The sequence below is a fragment of the Colobus angolensis genome, unplaced genomic scaffold (assembly GCF_000951035.1).
Source record: "Colobus angolensis palliatus isolate OR3802 unplaced genomic scaffold, Cang.pa_1.0 Scaffold158, whole genome shotgun sequence".
NCBI classification, from domain to species: Eukaryota; Metazoa; Chordata; class Mammalia; order Primates; family Cercopithecidae; genus Colobus; species Colobus angolensis.
The window spans coordinates 10661087-10681670 of NW_012114688.1; the positions used below are offsets into that span (position 1 = coordinate 10661087).

Below are 20584 nucleotides of genomic sequence, written 5' to 3' on the forward strand. Positions count from 1 at the left end.
AACAACGTGCTAGCAGCAGTGAACAGAAGCATAGATGTGGAAGTTTTTTTTACAGTTGCAGTCTTGCTCTGTGCCCAGGCTGGAGTACAGTGGCACAATCATGGCACACTGCACCCTTGAACTTCTGGGTTCAAGTAATCCTCCCACTTTTCCTGAGCAGCTGGGAGTACAGGCATATGTCACTATACCCAGCTAATTAAAAACTTTTTTTATAGGCAGGGGTCTTGCTATGTTGCCTAGGCTGGTCTTGAACTCCTGGCCTCAAGCAATCCACCTGCCTCATCCTTCTGAGTCACTGGGATTACAGGTGTGAGCCCCCACACCTGATGATGGAAGGTTTTCAAAAGGAGCTTAGTATGAAGAATGCCATATATGCTGTTGCCAGTGCTTGCAACATAGTTACTAAAGACATGGTTGTACATGCCTGGCACAACCTCTGGCCTGTGATACTGTTCAATGATGATGATAAAACAAAGTGGTGACTTTGTAAGATTCCATATGTCAAGTGAGAAAAAATTATGTCTGACCTCCCAAAATATGCAAAATGTATACTTCCAGAGTCTGTCAGTAAGCTGGAAGAAGTGGGTGTTGAAGTTTGTATTTATTTATTTATTTATTATTTGAGATGGGGTCTCACTCTGTCACCCAGGCTGGAGAGCAGTGGTGCAATCTCAGCTCACTGCAACGTTTGCCTCCCAAACTCAAGCCATCCTCTCACCTCAGCCTCCTGAGTGGTTGGGACCACAGGCATGCACCACCATGCCCAGCTAATTCTTTGTATTTTTGGTAAAGATGGGGTTTTGCCATGTGGGCCAGGCTGATATTGAACTCCTGAGCTCAAGCAATTTGTCCACCTTGGCCCCCAAAGTGGTGGGATTACAGGTTTGAGCCATGGTGCCAGGCCAATTGACATTTTTAACATCAATAATGAGGCTCCAGCTGTTCATTAATCAACAGATGATGAAATAGACAAAATGGTTCTGATTCAAGGTGATCATGACAGTAATGATGATGAAGATGATGTTGTAACACTGCAGAAAAAATGCCTATAGATATGGTAAAAATGTGTGATGGGCTTATTGAAAATCTACAGTTTTTATTAAGCAAAATAAAATTCCTATTTTTACCGTATAAGAATGGAACAGCACACATTCATAACAGAACAAGAAATCATGTCAGTTATAAAATCAAAGAGAAATTTCTATGACAAAAACCATTATTAATGAAGCAGATGACTCTAGAAGAAACATTTTTAAAAGCTGGCCAGCAAAATGCCTCCATATCCTTAGAATACCCACTTCCTGGTCCGTTAACTGTTTCTGATGTTTAATCTCACTTAGAAAAATAAAATACAGCTTACTGTAACCTCTTAATCAAAATATAGCATCATAGGTGGATACTGAAAATTGTTAGTTGTTGCTGTCGTTTAAGAGCTAATGCAGGTACTCTGGGGGTGCTACCGTGCTGTTACCCTGAACACATTTTTTCACTGTATTAATGGTATGTCATTTTTTTTTTTTTTTTTACTGTTAAGTACTTATGGGTAAATAAATGTTAAAAAATGATTGCTTATTGGTGGCATATAAATTCAGAGTTGGGAATGATAGTGATGCCAAACAATCACAAATAAGTGACTGAAATAGTGACACATTTGCTTTCTGGTGGTTCCATGTACACAGAATTTTATGCACAAAATTATTTAAAGTGTTGTATAAAATTACCTCAGGCTATGTGTATAAGGTGTACATGAAACATAAATGATTTTCATGTTTAGACTCAGGTTTAATCTCCAAGATATCTCATTGTGTACATATGCAAATATTCCAAAATCTGAAAAAAATCCAGAATCTGAAACTTCTGATCCTAAGCATTTTGGGTAAGAAATACTCAACCTGGATTAAGTCGGGTTGGGGAAGGAGCATACAATGATATAAAATTATTTATTTTAGATACTGGCAGGAAATATACTGTAATATTTAGAATGTTTGTCTTTGAAATGATAGTAGATTTAATTTTTTTCTTTCAGTTTTGGTGAATTTTTTAGTTATCTGTCTGTGCATATTATTTTCTGTTCATAAGCAAAAAAAGTTATTACCATTGCTTCATATCAAACTAAAAACGGAGGTAATGGTCAAGCTAAATATACTTTCCCCTCTTCTTTTCTGTTTATTTAGTTAGTGACCCCTCATAGTTTTCATTAAGCAAAATAAAATTCCTATTTTTACTATACAAGAATTGAGAAATTACTCTATTTATGAATATACAAAGCATTTTTTTGGTTTAATGTATATCTAACCTAAATTTTGAAATTATATGTAGAGTACTCTAAATGTACAACAGTAGTTGTTTAAATACCTATATCTATAAGTAGCCGGGTGTTAACAATTAGTAGGGAGGCAAGAAAAATAAAAAGTATAATAAGCAGTGGATGGCACTTATTAGTCATGTACTCTTTATCTGGAAAAAGGGAAAGATACTGTCTATCCTCAGTTATATAGTTAAAAATATATTTTATGAGGATATAAATGAGGAAATGAAGAAAGTACTTGGTAAACTATAAAGTATTAAATGTAAAATAATATGTTTGAATGATCTTGTAATTGATTATCCTTAACTTTTTTATTTTATTCTTTACTAGATTGCTATGAAGAACTGTAACACACCTTTATTAAGAGCTTACTATGGTTCCTTGGAAGACAAGAGGTCTTTGTCACTCAACTGTTATTAAAAAATAAGATTATTCTCTTCTTCCTGATCATAACTGATTTTAAATACTCTAGTTGTATTCTATGGAACAATTACTTGAGTTTTGGTTAACAGAATCTTTAACCTATTCATCAAAATTCTAATTGTACATTTCATGTTATCAGTACAATAAATAGGGTAACAACACATTGATTATTTGTGTTAAAGGACAATTAGAATAGCATGAGAACTTGAAATCCATGCACAATTTTAATATTTCTTTTTAAAGCCATTCTCATGGAAAGACTTGCAAATAATAAAAATATATTTCTTCATTTTGTTAAATCATGAAGGGTCTAATGTAACAAAAAATAATAGATATAAATATTGAATACAATCTAAATGCCGTTTAATTTTAACACTATTAAATTATTAGCAGTAGTTGTGGACTGAAGAACTGCTGGTTCAGTCCAGACCTTGATTCTGAACTTAAAAGATTTGTGATACCTAAGAACTATTCTTCTATTAATTGAAGAAATATACCCTGTGTGAGGTCACACATTGAAGTTAATAATAAAACTGGCTTAGTTACAAATAAAATATAGAATGGAATGAAGAAAAAGTTAAGGAAAATATATGTTACCAGATTTCTGGTTTGCATAATCACTGTACTTTACTGATAATTGTGAGGTTCCTGTTAACGCTGTCTACATATGTGTTTAGTGACCATTGCCTCTACTGAAGGCAGGGATCATATGTTATTCTTCTCTGAATCTCTTCACCTAGCGAAGTGCTTGATACATGGTGTAAGTTAATGTTTATTGAATGAATGAGCATGAAGCTAGAATTTTTATAACAGTTCTTTAGAGATATATTTTGTACCCACAGGCACATCAGTATATGTAATTTGTGAGCTCTATTAGCAGACGTAGAATTGTTCTTGGGGTCCTGATGCTGTTTTAGACTAGTACTGACTGATGAAACAGTTTAAATATGAAATAGTCACAGCTCTAACTTAAGCAAATTTAAATATTTGTTGCTTAATTAGTTATTTCAAAATCACTTTCAACAAAAATTTGCTATCATCAACTGTGATTCAAATTATAAATTAAAATAACTCTTTGACTTATTGTCTATAATGTTCTTATTTTGGCCTTAATATTAGGTTTGGAATCATACTTGAAAAGATTAAAACAGTAATTAATGATGATGCAAGATACATGAAAGGATGCCTGAACATGAGGACTCAGAAGTGCTATGCAGTGAGGTCTAACATAAATGAATTTCTTGACATAGCAAGAAGAACATACACAGAGATTGTAGATGACATAGCAGGTAGTTTATTTATTTGATAATGTTTTTCTGTTTTGTAGGGATGAAACAGCCTTTCCAGGACATGCTGTCCTTTTTTGCTGCTGATGACTAGCCGTACATATTTTAAATTTATTTTTTGTTACCAAAATATAAGTTGAGCATGTAGTGCCATTTAAGGAAACAGCATATATGGTAGCCTTCATACTAAACTCCTTTTGAAAACCTTCCATTGACAGGTGTAGTAGCTCAAGCCTGTAATCCCAGCACTTTGGGAGGCCAAGGAGGGCTGATAGCTTGAGTCCAGGAGTTTGAGACTAGCCTTGGCAATATAGCTAGTCTTTTGTAGAGACAAAACGTTGTCTCTACAAAAACTGAAAAAATTTGCCAGGCGTGGTGATGTATGCCTGTCGTCCTAGCTACTCAGGAGGTTGAGGTAGGAGGATCACTTGAGCCCAGGAGATTGAGATTGCAGTAAGTTATGATTGTGCCACTGTGCTCAGGCTGGGCGACAGAGTGAGATCCTGTCTCAAAAAAAAAAAAAAAATTATTAGAATTTGAAAGAGCAACAAGACCTCCTATTTATGTATAAACCAATAAGAATTTAAAAACCATATGACTTTAAAACAGAGTGATTTTCTCATTAAAATTTATTTATTTTGTTTTGTTTTTGTTTTTCTTGTTTCTGGTCACCAGGAATGATATCACAACTTGGAGAAAAATATAGTCTTCCTTTAAGGACAAGTTTTAGCTCTGCTCGAGGATTTTTCATCCAGATGACTACAGATTGTTTAGCCCTACCTAGTGATCAACTTCCTTCAGAATTTATTAAGGTTCATTTTAGAGTGGTTAGGAAATTATTGTTGCTGATTTTATAGAATTACATCTACGTATTTTGGGGACTTCTTGAGTTTTACAAGCCAAATTTCTGAATGTTCGATATCTTCTCCTATTCCTACCCACCCACCTAACTAATATACTAATCTAAGAGTGATTTATAAACTTTTGCAGAAATATCAAACTCAGTGTTTTCCACAGTTCTGGGAGCTTGGTGTAAGAAAAAAAGGAAAATGAAGAAAGAACATCCAAAAGCTGTTTATGAAAAAAGAAATTAGGAAAATACCACACCATTTGCCTGTTAAAGGTTTAAAAAGTCCTGAAGTAAAGAAATCTACTTAAATTTTAAAAAATCTAGTATTTCCAAACCTTTGTACCACAGGAATATTTTTTCCTATATAGCTCCTTTACAATATACCAGTTTGGGAAAGTCTAACCCACTCTAATCTTTGTTCTGTCTGCTTCCTGGGGGTACTTTTTAATAAGAACAAACCATTTAGCTTTCAGGCTTTTAGAGCTTGAGTAAGACGAGAGATTTCAGTTGAGGTTCAGATATAGGACAAGAGCTGCAACAGGGGTCAGAGATGGAGTGAGGATCTCTGATGTCCATCATGCATGTTACTTGGTAATAAGATGTAGTGTTTTTAACATTTTAAGACCTATCAGAATAGTCATCCCAGATGAACTAGGTCAAAATATCCTGCTTTAAAAAAATGAATGTATGGGTTAAAAAAATTTGGCTTTATCCTTTGAAATGATCTTCCTTTTATGTTTCACAAATGTTATTTAGAACTGTCTTTGCGATGCCGTATCTCAAAGACTAAAATGATTAACTTAAATACCCATATGTCTGTTCTTTAAAATCTTGTGTTATATTTCACAGTAGTGTGCACTTATCTTGACATTTGTTTTTTAATCTCCCAGCAGATTTCTAAAGTGAAAAATTCTTATAGCTTTACATCAGCAGATTTAATTAAAATGAATGAAAGATGCCAAGAATCTTTGAGAGAAATCTATCACATGACTTATATGTAAGAGCATTTGAAATATTTGAATATTGAATTAAATTGGTTTAATTTGAGAAACTGTTACAATTGTATTAATTTAATTGTTATCTAATTACAGACAATTGTAGAATGAAGTATGTTAGCAAAGGAAGTCTGTCTTTGTGATTAGAATCACTGAGCCTCACAGAAGCTTCGGGGAAGATCTAATTGCAAACAAATACTATTATAATTGATATTTCTGTAATATGCATTCTACCATGATGTAGAACTTGGCACATCATGGGCTTACCTGGGCTTCATTCAGTTTATTCTTTTTCTATGATCTGTAATTCCTCAGCTTCTTATACCTTGACAGTAATAATTGAATAGCAATATCACAATAGTGTCAGTTCTTTTGCTGGTCATGAAATAGCAATATAGCCAGAAAGAAGAAGTAGAAGATTTAGAACACTTATTAGGCTGAGGTAATAAAGAGAAAAGTTGGGCTTTCAAGACAATTTCAAGGCATGTACCACAAACATTTTAATATATAGTAAGTTTTGGGTACATATTTATCTTTACAAGAGAAAAACTTTTTGCACTGTATCACAGTATAACTCTGCCTTATAAAAATTTAAATAATTATATTATTCAGATATTGTGTCTGTGTGCACGTGTGTGAGTGAGAGAACAAGTGCGAAAGAGAAAGAAAAAATGGGTGAGAGAAAAAATGCATATAACTTTTGTGTTGAACTTAACATTTGCAAATTCATAAAGTGATTAGCAAATGAGATCTTTCCAAGTATGAGGGCTTGATTTGACCTATATCAAATATTTTAATAATAAAAACTTATTTTATGAATATCATATAAAAACAATTATTTCAAAAATGTGATGTTAATACACCAGAAGATAGATTCTTTGCCACTAAGTAGCTGTGATCTTGAGCAAAAACTTCAATTTCCTCATCTCTAAAATGAGACAGTTGAACAATAGGCTTTATCTATAGTGTATAACTCAGGTGTGAATATTATTTTACTTCAGGCAGTGAATTTAATATTATTTTACACTTACAATGTATGTCCCTTTTGACAAAACATTATTACATGTCTTACCAAACATGTGTTTTCAGGATAGTGTGCAAACTGCTTAGTGAGATTTATGAACATATTCATTGCTTATATAAACTATCTGACACTGTGTCAATGCTGGATATGCTACTGTCATTTGCTCATGCCTGCACTCTTTCTGACTATGGTAAGTTGCTTTCTTTGGAATAAACATATTGCATACTTAAATTTATATTCCATTCAAACAATTTGATATAATAGTTATGACATTTAAAATTTTTAACTTGAAATACAATCTCTTGCCTCTGGTCCTAGACAAAGACACAAAATAAAGAAAGTGAGATTACCCTTAAAATTTTTTTTTGAAGTAAAAAATTATTCTCTCAAAAATTGGCAAACCAAAAAATAAAAATTGCAAGAAACTAAAGATTCCCCGAAGAAGAAAGACTGCAAGAGCTGTCTCCTTGGTAAAAATGACAATGATCTAAATTTATAAAGTTCAAATCTGAATACTTATTAGAAGCAGTGTGATAAATATTAATAGAGAGAAATGCATCTCCAGAGTGAGCATTTTAATCCACTGGCTCCTTAGATGTGAACATACCAAAATTAGGAATTATGTAATTTATTTTTATATCCCAAATCTACACAAAGCCCATGAATATAAATGTTAAGTAATTTTCTCATGTTAAATGAATACTTCAAGTTAGTGCTTTGACATTTCTTATCTAACTTACCAGTAATAACCATACTCCAGTATGCAAATTTACTGGACTAGTATGTGATAATTATGGTTGAATAGTTGTAGGCTTCATTACATTAAAAACATTGAAATTTCTAATGTAAATCAGCAGTAAAATTCATAAAATGTTATGTTAATTTACTTTTATGGGAAGTATCTTAATATTTTTTCATATTTCTTATGGAAATATTAACTTTTTCTATTGATATTTTATAGGCCAAAACTTTTCAAACTTTTATGTCTCCTTTGGGTCAAAACTGTACTTTAGGGGTCAGATATTCCAATGGTAGTTTTTTTTAAAACTATTAAGAGATTTAGTATTGCTTCATTTTAGTTTGAGAAGGATCATTCTGAAACTCCATATCTATAAAGAATGAATTTTTGAAAATACTTAAAATTTTTTTTCTAACCTCACTTTTATGATGAATGTTTTCAAGTTTATCTATGCATTTGAGATAAAGGTATGTAACATTTTGGTTTTCACATATCCTTTCACCCTCTTCCTCCTCGCCTCACCTCAGGTGGTATCCATAGAGACCTGATCCTTATTTGTTTCTATAAATTAACAAATTATTTGTGTTGATCTTCTCTATTCTCTGAAATTTCCTTTTATACAACATTTCTACATGGTCTTATAAATAATTATTTTTATATTTGATTTTATTCTATAATCTTACCTCAACTTATAAGCTAGGTATTTGAAACCAGTCTGGGCAACATAGCAAGACCTCATCTCTTAAAAAAAAATGGTGAGAAGTTGTGGCAGGTGCCTGTACTCCCAGCTACTTGGGAGGCTGAGGCAGGAGGATGGCTTGAACTCAGGAGTTTGAGGCTGCAATAAACTATGATTTTGCCACCGCTTTCCAGCCTGGGTGACAGACCAAGACCCTGTCTCTAATAAATACATAAATAAATGCTAAGTGTGCCAAATTTGAAATATTATTTAAAGTAGGGAAGTAGTGTTTAAGATAGAGTAAGTAAATGTGCGACTCTATAGTACCAGTAACAAATTATGATTTTTAAAGTACAATCAATGAGTACTTGGTTCTTTTTTATTTTTATTTTTATTTTTTTTGAGACAGGGACTCACTTTGTCACCTAGGCTGGAGTGCAGTGGCACAGTATCAGCTCACTGCAGTCTTCACCTCCCAGGCTCAAGAGATCCTCCTATCTCAGCCCCACAAGTAGCTGGGACTACAGGCATGAGCCATCACGCCTGGCTAATATATATATTTTGTAGAGATAGGGTTTGACCATGTTGCCTAGGCTAGTCTTGAAATCCTGAGCTCAAGCAATCAAGCAGTCTGCCCTCCTCGACCTCACAAAGTGCTGGGATTACCAGCATGAGCCACCATGCATGGTCTACTTGGTTCTTTTTAATTTACACAAAGCTGAAAATTTTATAAACTATTTTGGAGCTCAACAATGGTAAAGAACTAAATTCTAGAGTTCTGTAGAAGTGAATAAAAGTTGTGATAGTGATTAGAGTGTGTCTATTATAATTTAGAAGAATTTGGGTGGGGATTTGGGATAATATAATACCTTAATGTTATTATTCCAAATTGATCAGTGTGAAAATCACTAAGATACAGAGAGTACATACACACTACAAAATCTTTAGACACAAATATATTAATCTTTAAAAACCATTCTATTTTTTTTTCTTAAGTTCGACCTGAATTTACTGATACTTTAGCAATCAAACAGGGACGGCATCCTATTCTTGAAAAAATATCTGCGGAAAAACCTATTGCCAACAATACCTATATTACAGAAGGGAGTAATTTTTTGATCATAACTGGACCAAACATGAGTGGAAAATCCACATATTTAAAACAGATTGCTCTTTGTCAGATAATGGCCCAGATTGGTAAGTTATGGCTTTATTTATAATGACCAGTTTGTCACTCTTTTCAGAATGCTTTGTGCCTAATTTTTTTGGGTCCATGTGCCTAATTAACCCGAGAACAGTTTGGAGCAGATTCTGTTACCTAAAAATATTACAGTGTGTCTATTGTGTCGAGTATAACTTTACTATTCAATATTTATTAAGCTTCATCCAATTTCAATTGCATTGCACTGAAATGTTTTTGGGATACTAAAAAAGTGGAACCATTCTTACTATAACTATTAAAGTTGCATCAATTATTACTAAACTGAATCATACAATTATTTCTGGTTCAAAAGCAAACCTTGTGAGAAAAAGTGAAATGAGTAGGTTAAGCTGTTGCCTTTAATAATCCATGTGAGTTTTTTCCAAAATTATTAAATATAATATTGAGCAGAGAAACATTTCCCTTAACTTGAGGGGTACCAATAACTCGGCTATAGCAGTTGATATATTATACATACACATGTGCATATATTTATCTAAATGGCTGTCACTCAGCCAACATTGTCACCTATTTCTTAAAATGGATGCACAGTTTAACTCCTATCTCTGAAAACTGGATTTCCTTGAGAACTGTATGAATCAGAGATGAGATACTTGGCCAAAATGAAGTGGTTCTCAAGCAGGGGTGGTTTTGATCCCTTACCTTCCAACTCCCAGCATTTGGCAATATCTGGAAACATTTTTGGTTGTCACAACTGAAGGGAGTGTAGAATCCGGGAATGCTGTTAAACATCCTACAATGCACAGAACAGCTCTCCCTCTCCATGCTCCCCAGCCTTCCTCACCCCACTATACACACGCACATAAGAAAGATTTATTGAGCCCAAGTTACTAGTAGTGTCATGGGTGAGAAACTTCGGTCTAATGTAATGATTTGTAAGGAGAACAAAGCAATAATAATATTGGTGATACAGTATAAATTCACCCTTAGTACTGGGACAATCAGAGATGAATGAGTTAATGAAGAGTAAATATTTTATTGATTTTGTAGGTTTATTGGAAATAAAAGGACATTTTAGCTAATTTCCCTCCCCTTATAAGAATACTACCTGCTTCATGTAAGACATAATATTTCTATTTGAATAGCTATGAGGAACTCTGTTCTATAAAAAAACAGGCTGTCCAATTGCTGGACAGCCCTAATTTAATTAGAGTATTCATTACACTGAACTGAAACCCAGTTTCTATAATTTCAACTCATTTATCCTTATTCTTCTATATACTACCGAATAATCTAGTATTTATTCCCAATATTAGCTCTTCAAATACTTGAAGATAATGATACTTCTCTTGTCACTGACCATCTTAAACCTCTGAAACACCTGAAACATATATAATATCTCACATAGTCTGACCGTAAGACACCAGTGGGACTTGAAAGGCATGGAAGTTAGGACCATAGACTTGGAAGGTAGATCTAGCTTGTCGAGTTACTAGCTGTGTAATCTTAGGCAAATTGCTTAACCTCATTAAGCCTTGGTTTTCCTATCTGCAAATGAAAACTATGGTAACACCTACTTCCAATAATTTTTATAAGGACTGAGGTAATAAAAATAAAATGCTATGGATTTAAGGGGAAAATATGAAAAAGAAGGAGACTTCCCAGGCAGAGGTAAGAGCATGTTCTAAAACTCAGAAGAAAAGAAAATACTATGATGTGCCCAAGTAACTACAAAAAAGTAGTCCAGAGGCTTTGTACTTCCTTTGCTTCATAGAGCAGAGTAACTGTGAGGAGTAGCAAGGTATAAAGTTGGAGAGATGGGCAGTAGTTAGGTCATGGAGGGTTTTAGGTATTTACTTGAGAAGATTGAGCTTTATCCAGTAATCTGTAGGGAGCTATTGAAGACATTTAGTAAGAGAATGGTATGATCAGATTTAATTTTTACATAGATCATTCTAGCTGGTGCATAGATGAGAGCTAGACTAGAAGCAAAAATACCAGCCAGGAGGCTTCTGTAATAATCTAGATAAGAAAGGCTGAGAAACTTTTTGATGGAGGTTAAGAGAGCAGAGAAAATACAAACATATACCGCTTAATAATATATGCTATGTGTATATATGGTATATATATAATACCTTCTATATGTAATATAAATATATATTATATACATTAGATATATTATATATATAAAAATACCTTATATATACTACCCAGTATATATATATACTCACACTGGGTCCTGAGCCTCCACTTTTCATTTGTAAAATGAGAAAAATAAATTTATTGGGTTATTTTGAAAATTAGGAAGAGTGGATATAAAAGACCTAGTATGTCGAATGGTATAGGTGCAGTTATTACAATTACTACTGTTATGATTATTACTTTTATTTTCATTAGTATTAGCCTGACTTTTGGTCTCTTTTCTTGCTACTCCTTGTTCCTCAGAGTTAAGCCCTATTCTTTATCCTTGTTTTTGTTTTTAATCTTGGAGTAATCTGGCTTTGTTTTTTTTGTGCCTACTATTTCACCATTTTATCTGTACAGAATTCTGTATATGTGGTACGTTTCCCATTCAACTACTTGTATATTTTATCTTCTTATAATGTTAGAATCCCTTTTAGATTTTATTCTATATTGAGACGGGTGCATTAATCAGATTATTTGTTTTTAAGAAACGAATATTTTAGATGAGTTAGCTCAATAACTTCTTGGGCAGAAACAGTCTTGTGGGTGAAAATTCACTTTCTTTTTCTTTTTATTAAATGTTTTGCTTTTATTTTGCTTCTGAATGTTTCTGCATGTTTGTAATCACAGATATTTCTTTATATCTTTTTATAATGATTTTATTAACTTCAGCTTTATAGGCATTTGCTTCAGATTTTCATATTTCTTTTTAAAATTTATTTTATTTTTGACATAATAATTGCACACATTTAAGAGATACATAGTGATGTTCCAATGCATACCATGTATAATGAATAGATCAGTGTAATTGGCATATTCATAAGCTTTATAAGCATTCCCTTCACATTTTAATATTTTGAATGTTCTTTATCATTCAAGTAAGTTATTTAAAATTTTTATTGAATTTATAACAGTCTCTTTGTTATGTACTTGAATATTTAGTGTCTTATTTGAACTTCCAGATAACTTTGTACAGTAGGTAGGGCAACTGTTTTTGTTTTGTTTTGTTTTGTTTTTTGAGATGTAGTCTCGCTCTGTCACTTAGGCTGGAGTGCAGTGGTGCGATCTCGGCTTACTGCAAGCTCTGCCTCCCGGGTTCACTCCATTCTCCTGCCTCAGCCTCCCTAGTAGCTGGGACCACAGTTTTCCGCCACCACTCCCGGCTAGAACTGGGAAAGTTTAAGTGCTGTTTAAGCTTGTATAATAAGGAATAGGGCTGGGGTCATGTCTTCTAAGGCCATATCTAGTGTTCTTTCTACCATATAATCCTTGTAAATAATCTGAGAAGTGCAAAATGTTATTAGTACTTATATTTTATAAACACATTTCAATTTATCTTGACCTTATATTTTACAGGATCATATGTTCCAGCAGAATATTCTTCCTTTAGAATTACTAAACAGATTTTTACAAGAATCAGTACTGATGATGATATCGAAACAAATTCATCAACATTTATGAAAGAAATGAAAGAGGTACCCAAACAAAACTTTTCTTATGTTAAAAACATTAAATTCTCTCACTAATGGTCAGTTATCACATAAAATATTTTTATACTAAAATATGCAAATGTGCTTATACCCTTTTCTAAGAGCCAGAGGGCAGTCAGAGACAGCCTCCTAATTTCTATTTTATGTGGAAATAGAAGACAATGTTTTATTGAAAATACAATTTTAAAAGAAAGAGCTAGTGTTATTAAGTAATAAAAGTGTGCCTAAATGTTTTTATAGGGAATAAGTAAAAGGCTTCAGGAAATGATAACTGGTTCAGTACCATTTTGCATAGTATTTATTGTTCTTCATAGGCTCGGTTTTAAAACAAAAGATTACTGTGTTAGAAGGCTTCCAAAAATCATCTTCTTTTTTGTTCTTATAGAAATTTAACTTCCTGTACCAAAGTATCACCTATTTCTGATTGAGCAAACATCAAGTAGCCTTTAGAACTAAAGGAATTAAGTGTAACTCTTGGGATATGTGTATTAAGAATTTAGGATCACTGTTTAGTTGGATAATTTTCTTCAAGTAGATAGGTGGTGATTAAAGTTATCATTTGTCCCACAATTTACATAATTATTTATTGTATATTGAATATCTATAACAGATTGTAGCAATATATCAGGCACTTAAGGTATATGTTTAAATAGTCCTAGCCCTCAGAAAGCTTAGTCTCATAGAAAGGTAAAATGTCCATCAAAGTTACTATTGTGTCATAATATAATAAAGGTAAAATTCTATTTTTGATAAAGAGGTTAATAATCTTCAGTGGAAAAGAGCACTTCTGTCAATTTAAGTCTTGGTCTCCATTGGTCATGGATTTAAATTGATTTGTTAAACCAAGTATCATGACTTAGGTGTTTTTTCTTAAATTTTTCTTTACTTCATCTTTACAGGATATAGAGTAATACTTAAATAACTTTGAGAGATGATTTTGGATCTTTTATAGCAGTAATTGATTAGTCATTTGTGTAGAAGAAAATGACCATCTTTTTGCTTAAACATTTCATTTATTGCTTTTTTTCACTGTATCTAAAGCATCAATATTGTAGATAATGGTTATTTACTCTATGTTGTGTCATATACATATGCATATGTGTATGTACACATCAGCTATTCTGGAATTATTAGTCATGAGATTTTTAGAAAGGAAAACAATGTATTATTTTCTGCTCAGCAGGATGTCTCTATAAAAATACATTTCAGATGAACTTATAAAGAGACTGCATTTCTCCTCATTTTTTCCTGTGATATTGACAGCTGTTTGGTTACAATGAATAAATATTAAAATTATATATTTCAGATAGCATATATTCTACATAATGCTAATGACAAATCGCTCATATTAATTGATGAACTTGGCAGAGGTACTAATACAGAAGAAGGTATTGGCATTTGTTATGCTGTTTGTGAATATCTACTGAGCTTAAAGGTATTCTTTTATTTTAAGTATATTAATTTTGAGTCCTTTTTTATGTGTTATTTTATTATTATTGAATTTTACGGACACCCACAAATAGCTTTTAAAACAATTTAGATAGTAAACACATATCATAGCATTTATATTTTTGTTCCTTCATTTCCAATGAAACTAAATCATTAGTTCGATAGCCATGATATAGATAAGGAAAAGATGAAATTGAGAAATTCAAATAATGCAAAATTAGTCAGTTGGCTTTAATTTCATCATATTAAGTAGCAAAATATGAAGGTCTTTCAGTAATTGTCTCCATGTGCAATAATGTTGACTATGATGTTACAACAGGAAGGAAAGCACTAGGCAACTCAGGTAACTTTACAGAAAATCTATTTTACCTACCTAAAATTTTATTCCTTTAAAGAAAGTAGTTTTTTACATATCAACTATGTAACACATTGATTTTTACTCTTTTAAATTAATCTACAAAATATCTTTTTAAATGATCACTCACAATATATACAGATATGAACAAAACATAAATAAAAATACTTTTTCTTATTTAAGATACCTTAAAATGTCCCTAAGATGAAGTTATTTACCTTAAATGAAAGTCCATGATGATTTATTTATTTTTATTTTATTTATTTATTTCTTGATATAGGGTCTCACTGTGTTGCCCATGCTGGAGTGCAGTGGCACAATCTTGGCTCACTGCAACTTCCACCTTTCAGGCTCAAGCGATCCTCTTGCCTCAGCCTCCTGAGTAGCTGGGACTATAGCCATGCACCACCACGCTTAGCTAATTTTTGTATTTTAGCAGTGAAGGGGTTTTACCATGTTACCCAGGCTGGTCTTGAATTCCTGGACTCAAGTGATCCACTCACTTCAGCCTCTCAAAGTACTGTGATTGCAGGCTGAGCTGTCATGCCCGGCTCATAATGATTTATTATATAGAATGAGAAAAACCTATTTCATACTTAAGGGTATGTGATAAATCAAAAGTAATGTTAATAAATAATATTAGTCTTTGTAATTTTGAATGTGTCAGTTACAATTTCTCATATAAATAAGGTGCATGTCTTACTTAAGATTAAAAGCTAATTAGTGCCTCTGATGGTTAATTTTACATGTCAGTTTGACTGGGCCACAGAGTGCCCAGACATTTGGTCAAACATTGTTCTGGATAAGTCTGTGAGGGTGTTTCTGGATGAGATTAGAATTGGTAGACTGAGTAAAGCAGATTGCCCTCCCTAATGTGGGTGGGTCCCATCCAATAAATGCAAGCCTGAATAGAACAAAAAGCCTTCCAAAGAGTAAGAGGAAACTCCTCCTTCCTGGCTGCCTACAATATGGAAGGCAGCCTTCTTTACTACCTTCAGACTCAAACTGAAACATTGGCTTTTTCTGGGTCTGGAACCACAACTGGAGTTGTGCCATTGACTCTCCTGGACCTATAGCTAGTCCATTTTAGACCTTGGTACTTGTTAGCCTTCATAAATCACATGAGCCTGTTTCTTATAATGAATCTCTTCACACACACTCTCTCTCTCTCTCTGTCTCTCTGTCTCTCTCTCTCTCTCTTTCTCTCTCTCTCCTGCCCTGCCCCCCTCTCTATTGGTTCTCTTTCTCTGGAGAACCCTAATACAAATCTTGGTTCTGATATGATCTGACAATAGTGATAAGTAAAATATCACTATCATATACTCCTAATCAACTGCTTGTAAGCAGCAGAGATCCAGGTGATTTTATATATGATACTTCTAAGCATTTTTGGCAAACTAATGAATATAATGAAATTGGCTGGTTGCTCCTAGTGTCACTAGACAAAATTGGGAAAGCAAAGGATAAACTCAAGGATTCAAATTGCTAGCTCAGGCCCCCACCCGAGGGACGTCCAGGCACTGCCCATCACATACCTGGTGAGGGCCTGCCTGTCACTACCTGGAAGAACCAGCCATCACATGTGTCCCTAGATCACAGCAGGGGGGCTGTAGGAAGGGCAGGGTTTCTTAACCTGGGATCCATGTATCCCCAGAGCTGCATGAATCTGAAAACTTGAGTTCAGAAGCCTCAACTTAGATGGGAAAAAAAGCCTCTTTATGGTCACTAACCTCTACTCAAAATTGAGCCTTTTCTCCCAGGTGAATGCAGGCAAGGAAGCACACCAGGGTTAGCAGAAACTGTGCTTTCCCTAGCTAGTTCTGTGACAGTGGCTGTAGACACCAGGAAATGTGCATCACCTCCTCACTGCTTCCAAAAGCAGGACTTAATTAGCCTTGCTGCTATTTAATTCATTATTTAATGTGTTAACTTAGAAGCATGTGTGTTACTTATCTTTTTAACTAAAAAATTTTAAATAACAAAAAAACACCAAATTGCCAGCTCCTTGCTGCATAAATGACTTGAAAGCACCTAAGTGTGCCCTGAAGGAAATCTTTATCTCCTATAGTCACAGGGTTGAGATAGCTGAAAATCAAACCCAGAATCTCATCCTGTCCCAGAATTGCAACACAAGTTGAATCCCCAACTTTATAGGGTATCTACTGTTAAAGTGAGGGCATTAGTTGGGAAGGAATGGGAGACTACCAGTTGGAATAGGAATGTGTAGGGAGACACTGATGAAGCTGGGGACATTTAGGCCCTAAATTCTGATGAGTCACCTTTGCCAGTAGAAGAAACCACTTCACCCCATCTGAGGGGATTAACCTAGCATTACCTGAGGAAACTGCAATGGCATCCCAAGCAATGCTGTCTCCTCAAGACCCACTTCCACCACATTTCTTTGCTTCTAGACCTATAACTAGATCTCTAAAGGTGAGGTAAAAATGTGACTATACAGAAGTACATTACACTCTGAAAGAACTACTTGAATTTTCTACTTTATACAGACAGAAATCTAGGAAACATGCATGGGAATGTATTCTAAGACTCTGGGATAAGGGTTGGATTAGGCCAAAGTTATTGATATGGTTTTACTAAGCCAGGTATGCATTTAATGTTGCAACTCAAAGAGTTAGAAAGGGATCTAACAGTTTGATTGATTGGCTGAAAAACAGACCAAAAGGTGGCCCATCATGAATGAGTTGCCTTGGTTTAATGTAGAGGAAGGGATTCAAAGGTTAGGGAGGTTGGACTGTTAGAGTGGGTTTGTAATTTAAGATCACTTACCCATCCTGGGAGAGTCCAGATAACATACCCTTTACCATGAGTATGAGAAATAAATTTGTGAGAGGAGCCCTGGCAGCCTTGAAGAACTCTGTTATCACTCTTCTATATAGGACAGACCTTACGGCCCACCGTAAGGCCTTCATCGCAGGCACTTAATTGGAAAACCCAAATGCAATAGGAATAATTGGATCCCAGGGTGGTAGGGGCCAAGTTGTGACACTCAGCCACCAAAGACAAGGTGGATAAGTTACTGTAATGGGAAGCAGAGTTAAAGCAGCTATCAGAATAATCTGACTTACACAGACCTATGGCATTGGATAGGAGGACTACTAAATTCTGACTTGATCTGAATAAGCATAAAAGTTCTAGGTTGAGGTTTCATGCATGAGATCAGCAACAGGAGCCTGCAATCACCAAGACTGACCTGGCTGTAGACATTACTGCGTGCCCAGTCTGCTGGCAGCAGAAACCAACATTGAGTCCCCATTATGGCACCATTCCCTGGTAGCAGGTTGATTACACTGGACCACCTCCATTATATTTATATTGGAATAGCCACTTATTCTGGACATCAGTTTGCCTTCTGTATGTGTAATGCTTCTGCCAAAACTAACATCCATGGACTTAAAGAATATCTTATCTGCCATTATGGTATTCCAAACAGCATTTCTTCTGGCCAAGGAGTTTACTTCACAGGAAATGCAATGCTGCAAAGGGCCTGTGCCCATGGAATTCACTGTTTTGACTGTGTTCAACAACCATCTTGAAGTAGTTGGTTTGATAGACTGGTGGACTAGTCTTTTAAGGACTCAATTACAACACCAGCTAAGTGGCAGTACCTTTCAGGACTAGGGAAAGGTTTTCCAGAAGGCTGTATATGCTTTGAATCAGCTTCCAATATATGACGCTGTTTCTCCCATTGCCAGGATTCATGGGTCCAGGAATCAAGAATGGAAATGGAAGTAGCATCACTCACCATTACCCCTAGTAACTCAAGGGCTAAATATCTGCTTCCAGTTTCTATAACCTTGCTCTGCTAACATAGAGGTCTTAATTCCAAAAGGAGTATGCTTCCACCAAGAGACATAGCAATAACTTTTTGACCTGGAAGTTAAGACTCTTGCCCAGCCACTTTGACTGTCTTATGCCTCTAAATCAACTGGCAAAGAAGGGAGTTATTGTGCTGGCTGAAGTGATTGGTCCTGATTAGCAAAGGGAAATTGGACTACTACTGCACAATGCAATAAAGAAAGAATATGTCTGGAATACAGAAGATTCCTTAGGGTGTCTCAGTTCTGTCACACTCTGTGTTAATAGTCAGCGGGAAACTACAACCCAATCCGGGCAGGACTATGAACGGCCAAGACCTTTCAGGAATGAAGATTTGATTTACCCCACTAGTTAAAGAGCTCTGACTAGCTAGGGCTTGCTGAAGGCAAAGGAAATATAGAAGAGGTAGTAAAAGGAAAAGGTAGTTGTAATTACCAACTACAATTACCAACTACCAGTTACAGAAATAAGGACTGTCTGTAATTGTCATGATTATTTCCACCTTATTTTGTGTGATGTTTTGGTGTATATATACACATATATTAAACAAATATTTTCTTTCTTCTCTTATTCTCTTATAATGTAACATAAGATGTGTTGTCTTCACATATTATTTAAGTATTGCCAATTTCACATTATAGTATTTAAGTTATGAGATATCAAGAAGACTGAACATCACTCAAGGACATTACCTCCTTTTCTGGAAAAGGGGTTAGTGCTTTCTCAGTTGTACTGAAGACAGTTGTATCATATTAGAGGGAAGTGTGATCTAATTATTGTCTTCATTTGTAGATTAAGTATGGTATAAGGAGATGCCTATGGATGCCAAGTTTTCAAAGGGTAGATTTGTAATGGATAGTTTTATGTGTCAACTTGGCAAGGTCATGGGGTGCCCAGACATTTGGTCAAACATTCTGGGTTTATCTGTAAGGGTGTTTCTGGATGAGATTGGTAGACTGAATGAAGCATATTGCCTTCCCTAGGGTGGATGGGTCCCATCCAATAAATTGAAAGCCTGAATAGAAGAAAAAGACTGATCCTTCTAAGAATAAGAGAGAACTGACTGCCTTCAGTCTGAAATACTGGTTCTTTCCTGCCTTCAGACTCAAACTGAAACATTTTCTGAGTCTAGAACTTGCAGGCATTTGGACTGGAGTTATACCATCAACTCTCTTGGGTCTCCAGCTTGCTGACTGCAGATATTTGATCTTGCCAGCCTGCATAATTGCATGAGCCAATTCCTTATAATAAATCTCTTTACACACATACAATACACACACACACACACACACATACATATCCTATTGGTCTCTTTCTCTGGAGAACCCCATCTAATACAGTATCTGTTTTCTTTTTTTTTTTTTTTTTTTTTTAGATGGAGTTTTACTCTTGTTGCCCAGGCTGGAGTGCAGTGGCATGATCTCAGCTCACTGCAACTTCCGCCTCCCAGGTTCAAGCATACAATATCTGTTTTCAAAGTATTCTACAATAGTTTAAAATAGTGCTTTTAGTATTACTTTACAATATTATTTTCTAGTATAAATAATTTAATAAAAATATAATATTGCTACTTACTTTTAAATTTAGTTATTATTTTCTAACACAGTATCCTTAGTGCCTAGCACAATCCTTGCAATATATAGGGTCTGAATAATTATTTGCTAAATTGAATTAACCTGAAATAGAGTTTAAAAAGTTACTGTAATAGATTGGTTTGGCACATAACTTTTAAGGACATTATTGTTATTGAATATAGTCTCTACCTTTTTTTTTTTTTTTTTTTTTTTTTTTTTTTTTTTTTTT

At 34.4% G+C, this 20584-nt stretch overlaps 1 protein-coding gene across 1 annotated transcript in view; it reads left to right on the forward strand.

Annotated features, from left to right (window-relative positions):
* The window catches only part of MSH4 (mutS homolog 4), a 135252-nt gene that overhangs the window by 93001 nt on the left and 21667 nt on the right, over positions 1–20584 (forward strand). Inside the window, exons 10-17 of the mRNA XM_011936943.1 lie at positions 2639–2703; positions 3851–4020; positions 4693–4829; positions 5761–5864; positions 6952–7076; positions 9301–9501; positions 13007–13125; positions 14447–14575. Of these exons, the coding sequence (XP_011792333.1) occupies positions 2639–2703; positions 3851–4020; positions 4693–4829; positions 5761–5864; positions 6952–7076; positions 9301–9501; positions 13007–13125; positions 14447–14575 (1050 nt within the window). The remainder of the gene's footprint in view (positions 1–2638; positions 2704–3850; positions 4021–4692; positions 4830–5760; positions 5865–6951; positions 7077–9300; positions 9502–13006; positions 13126–14446; positions 14576–20584) is intronic.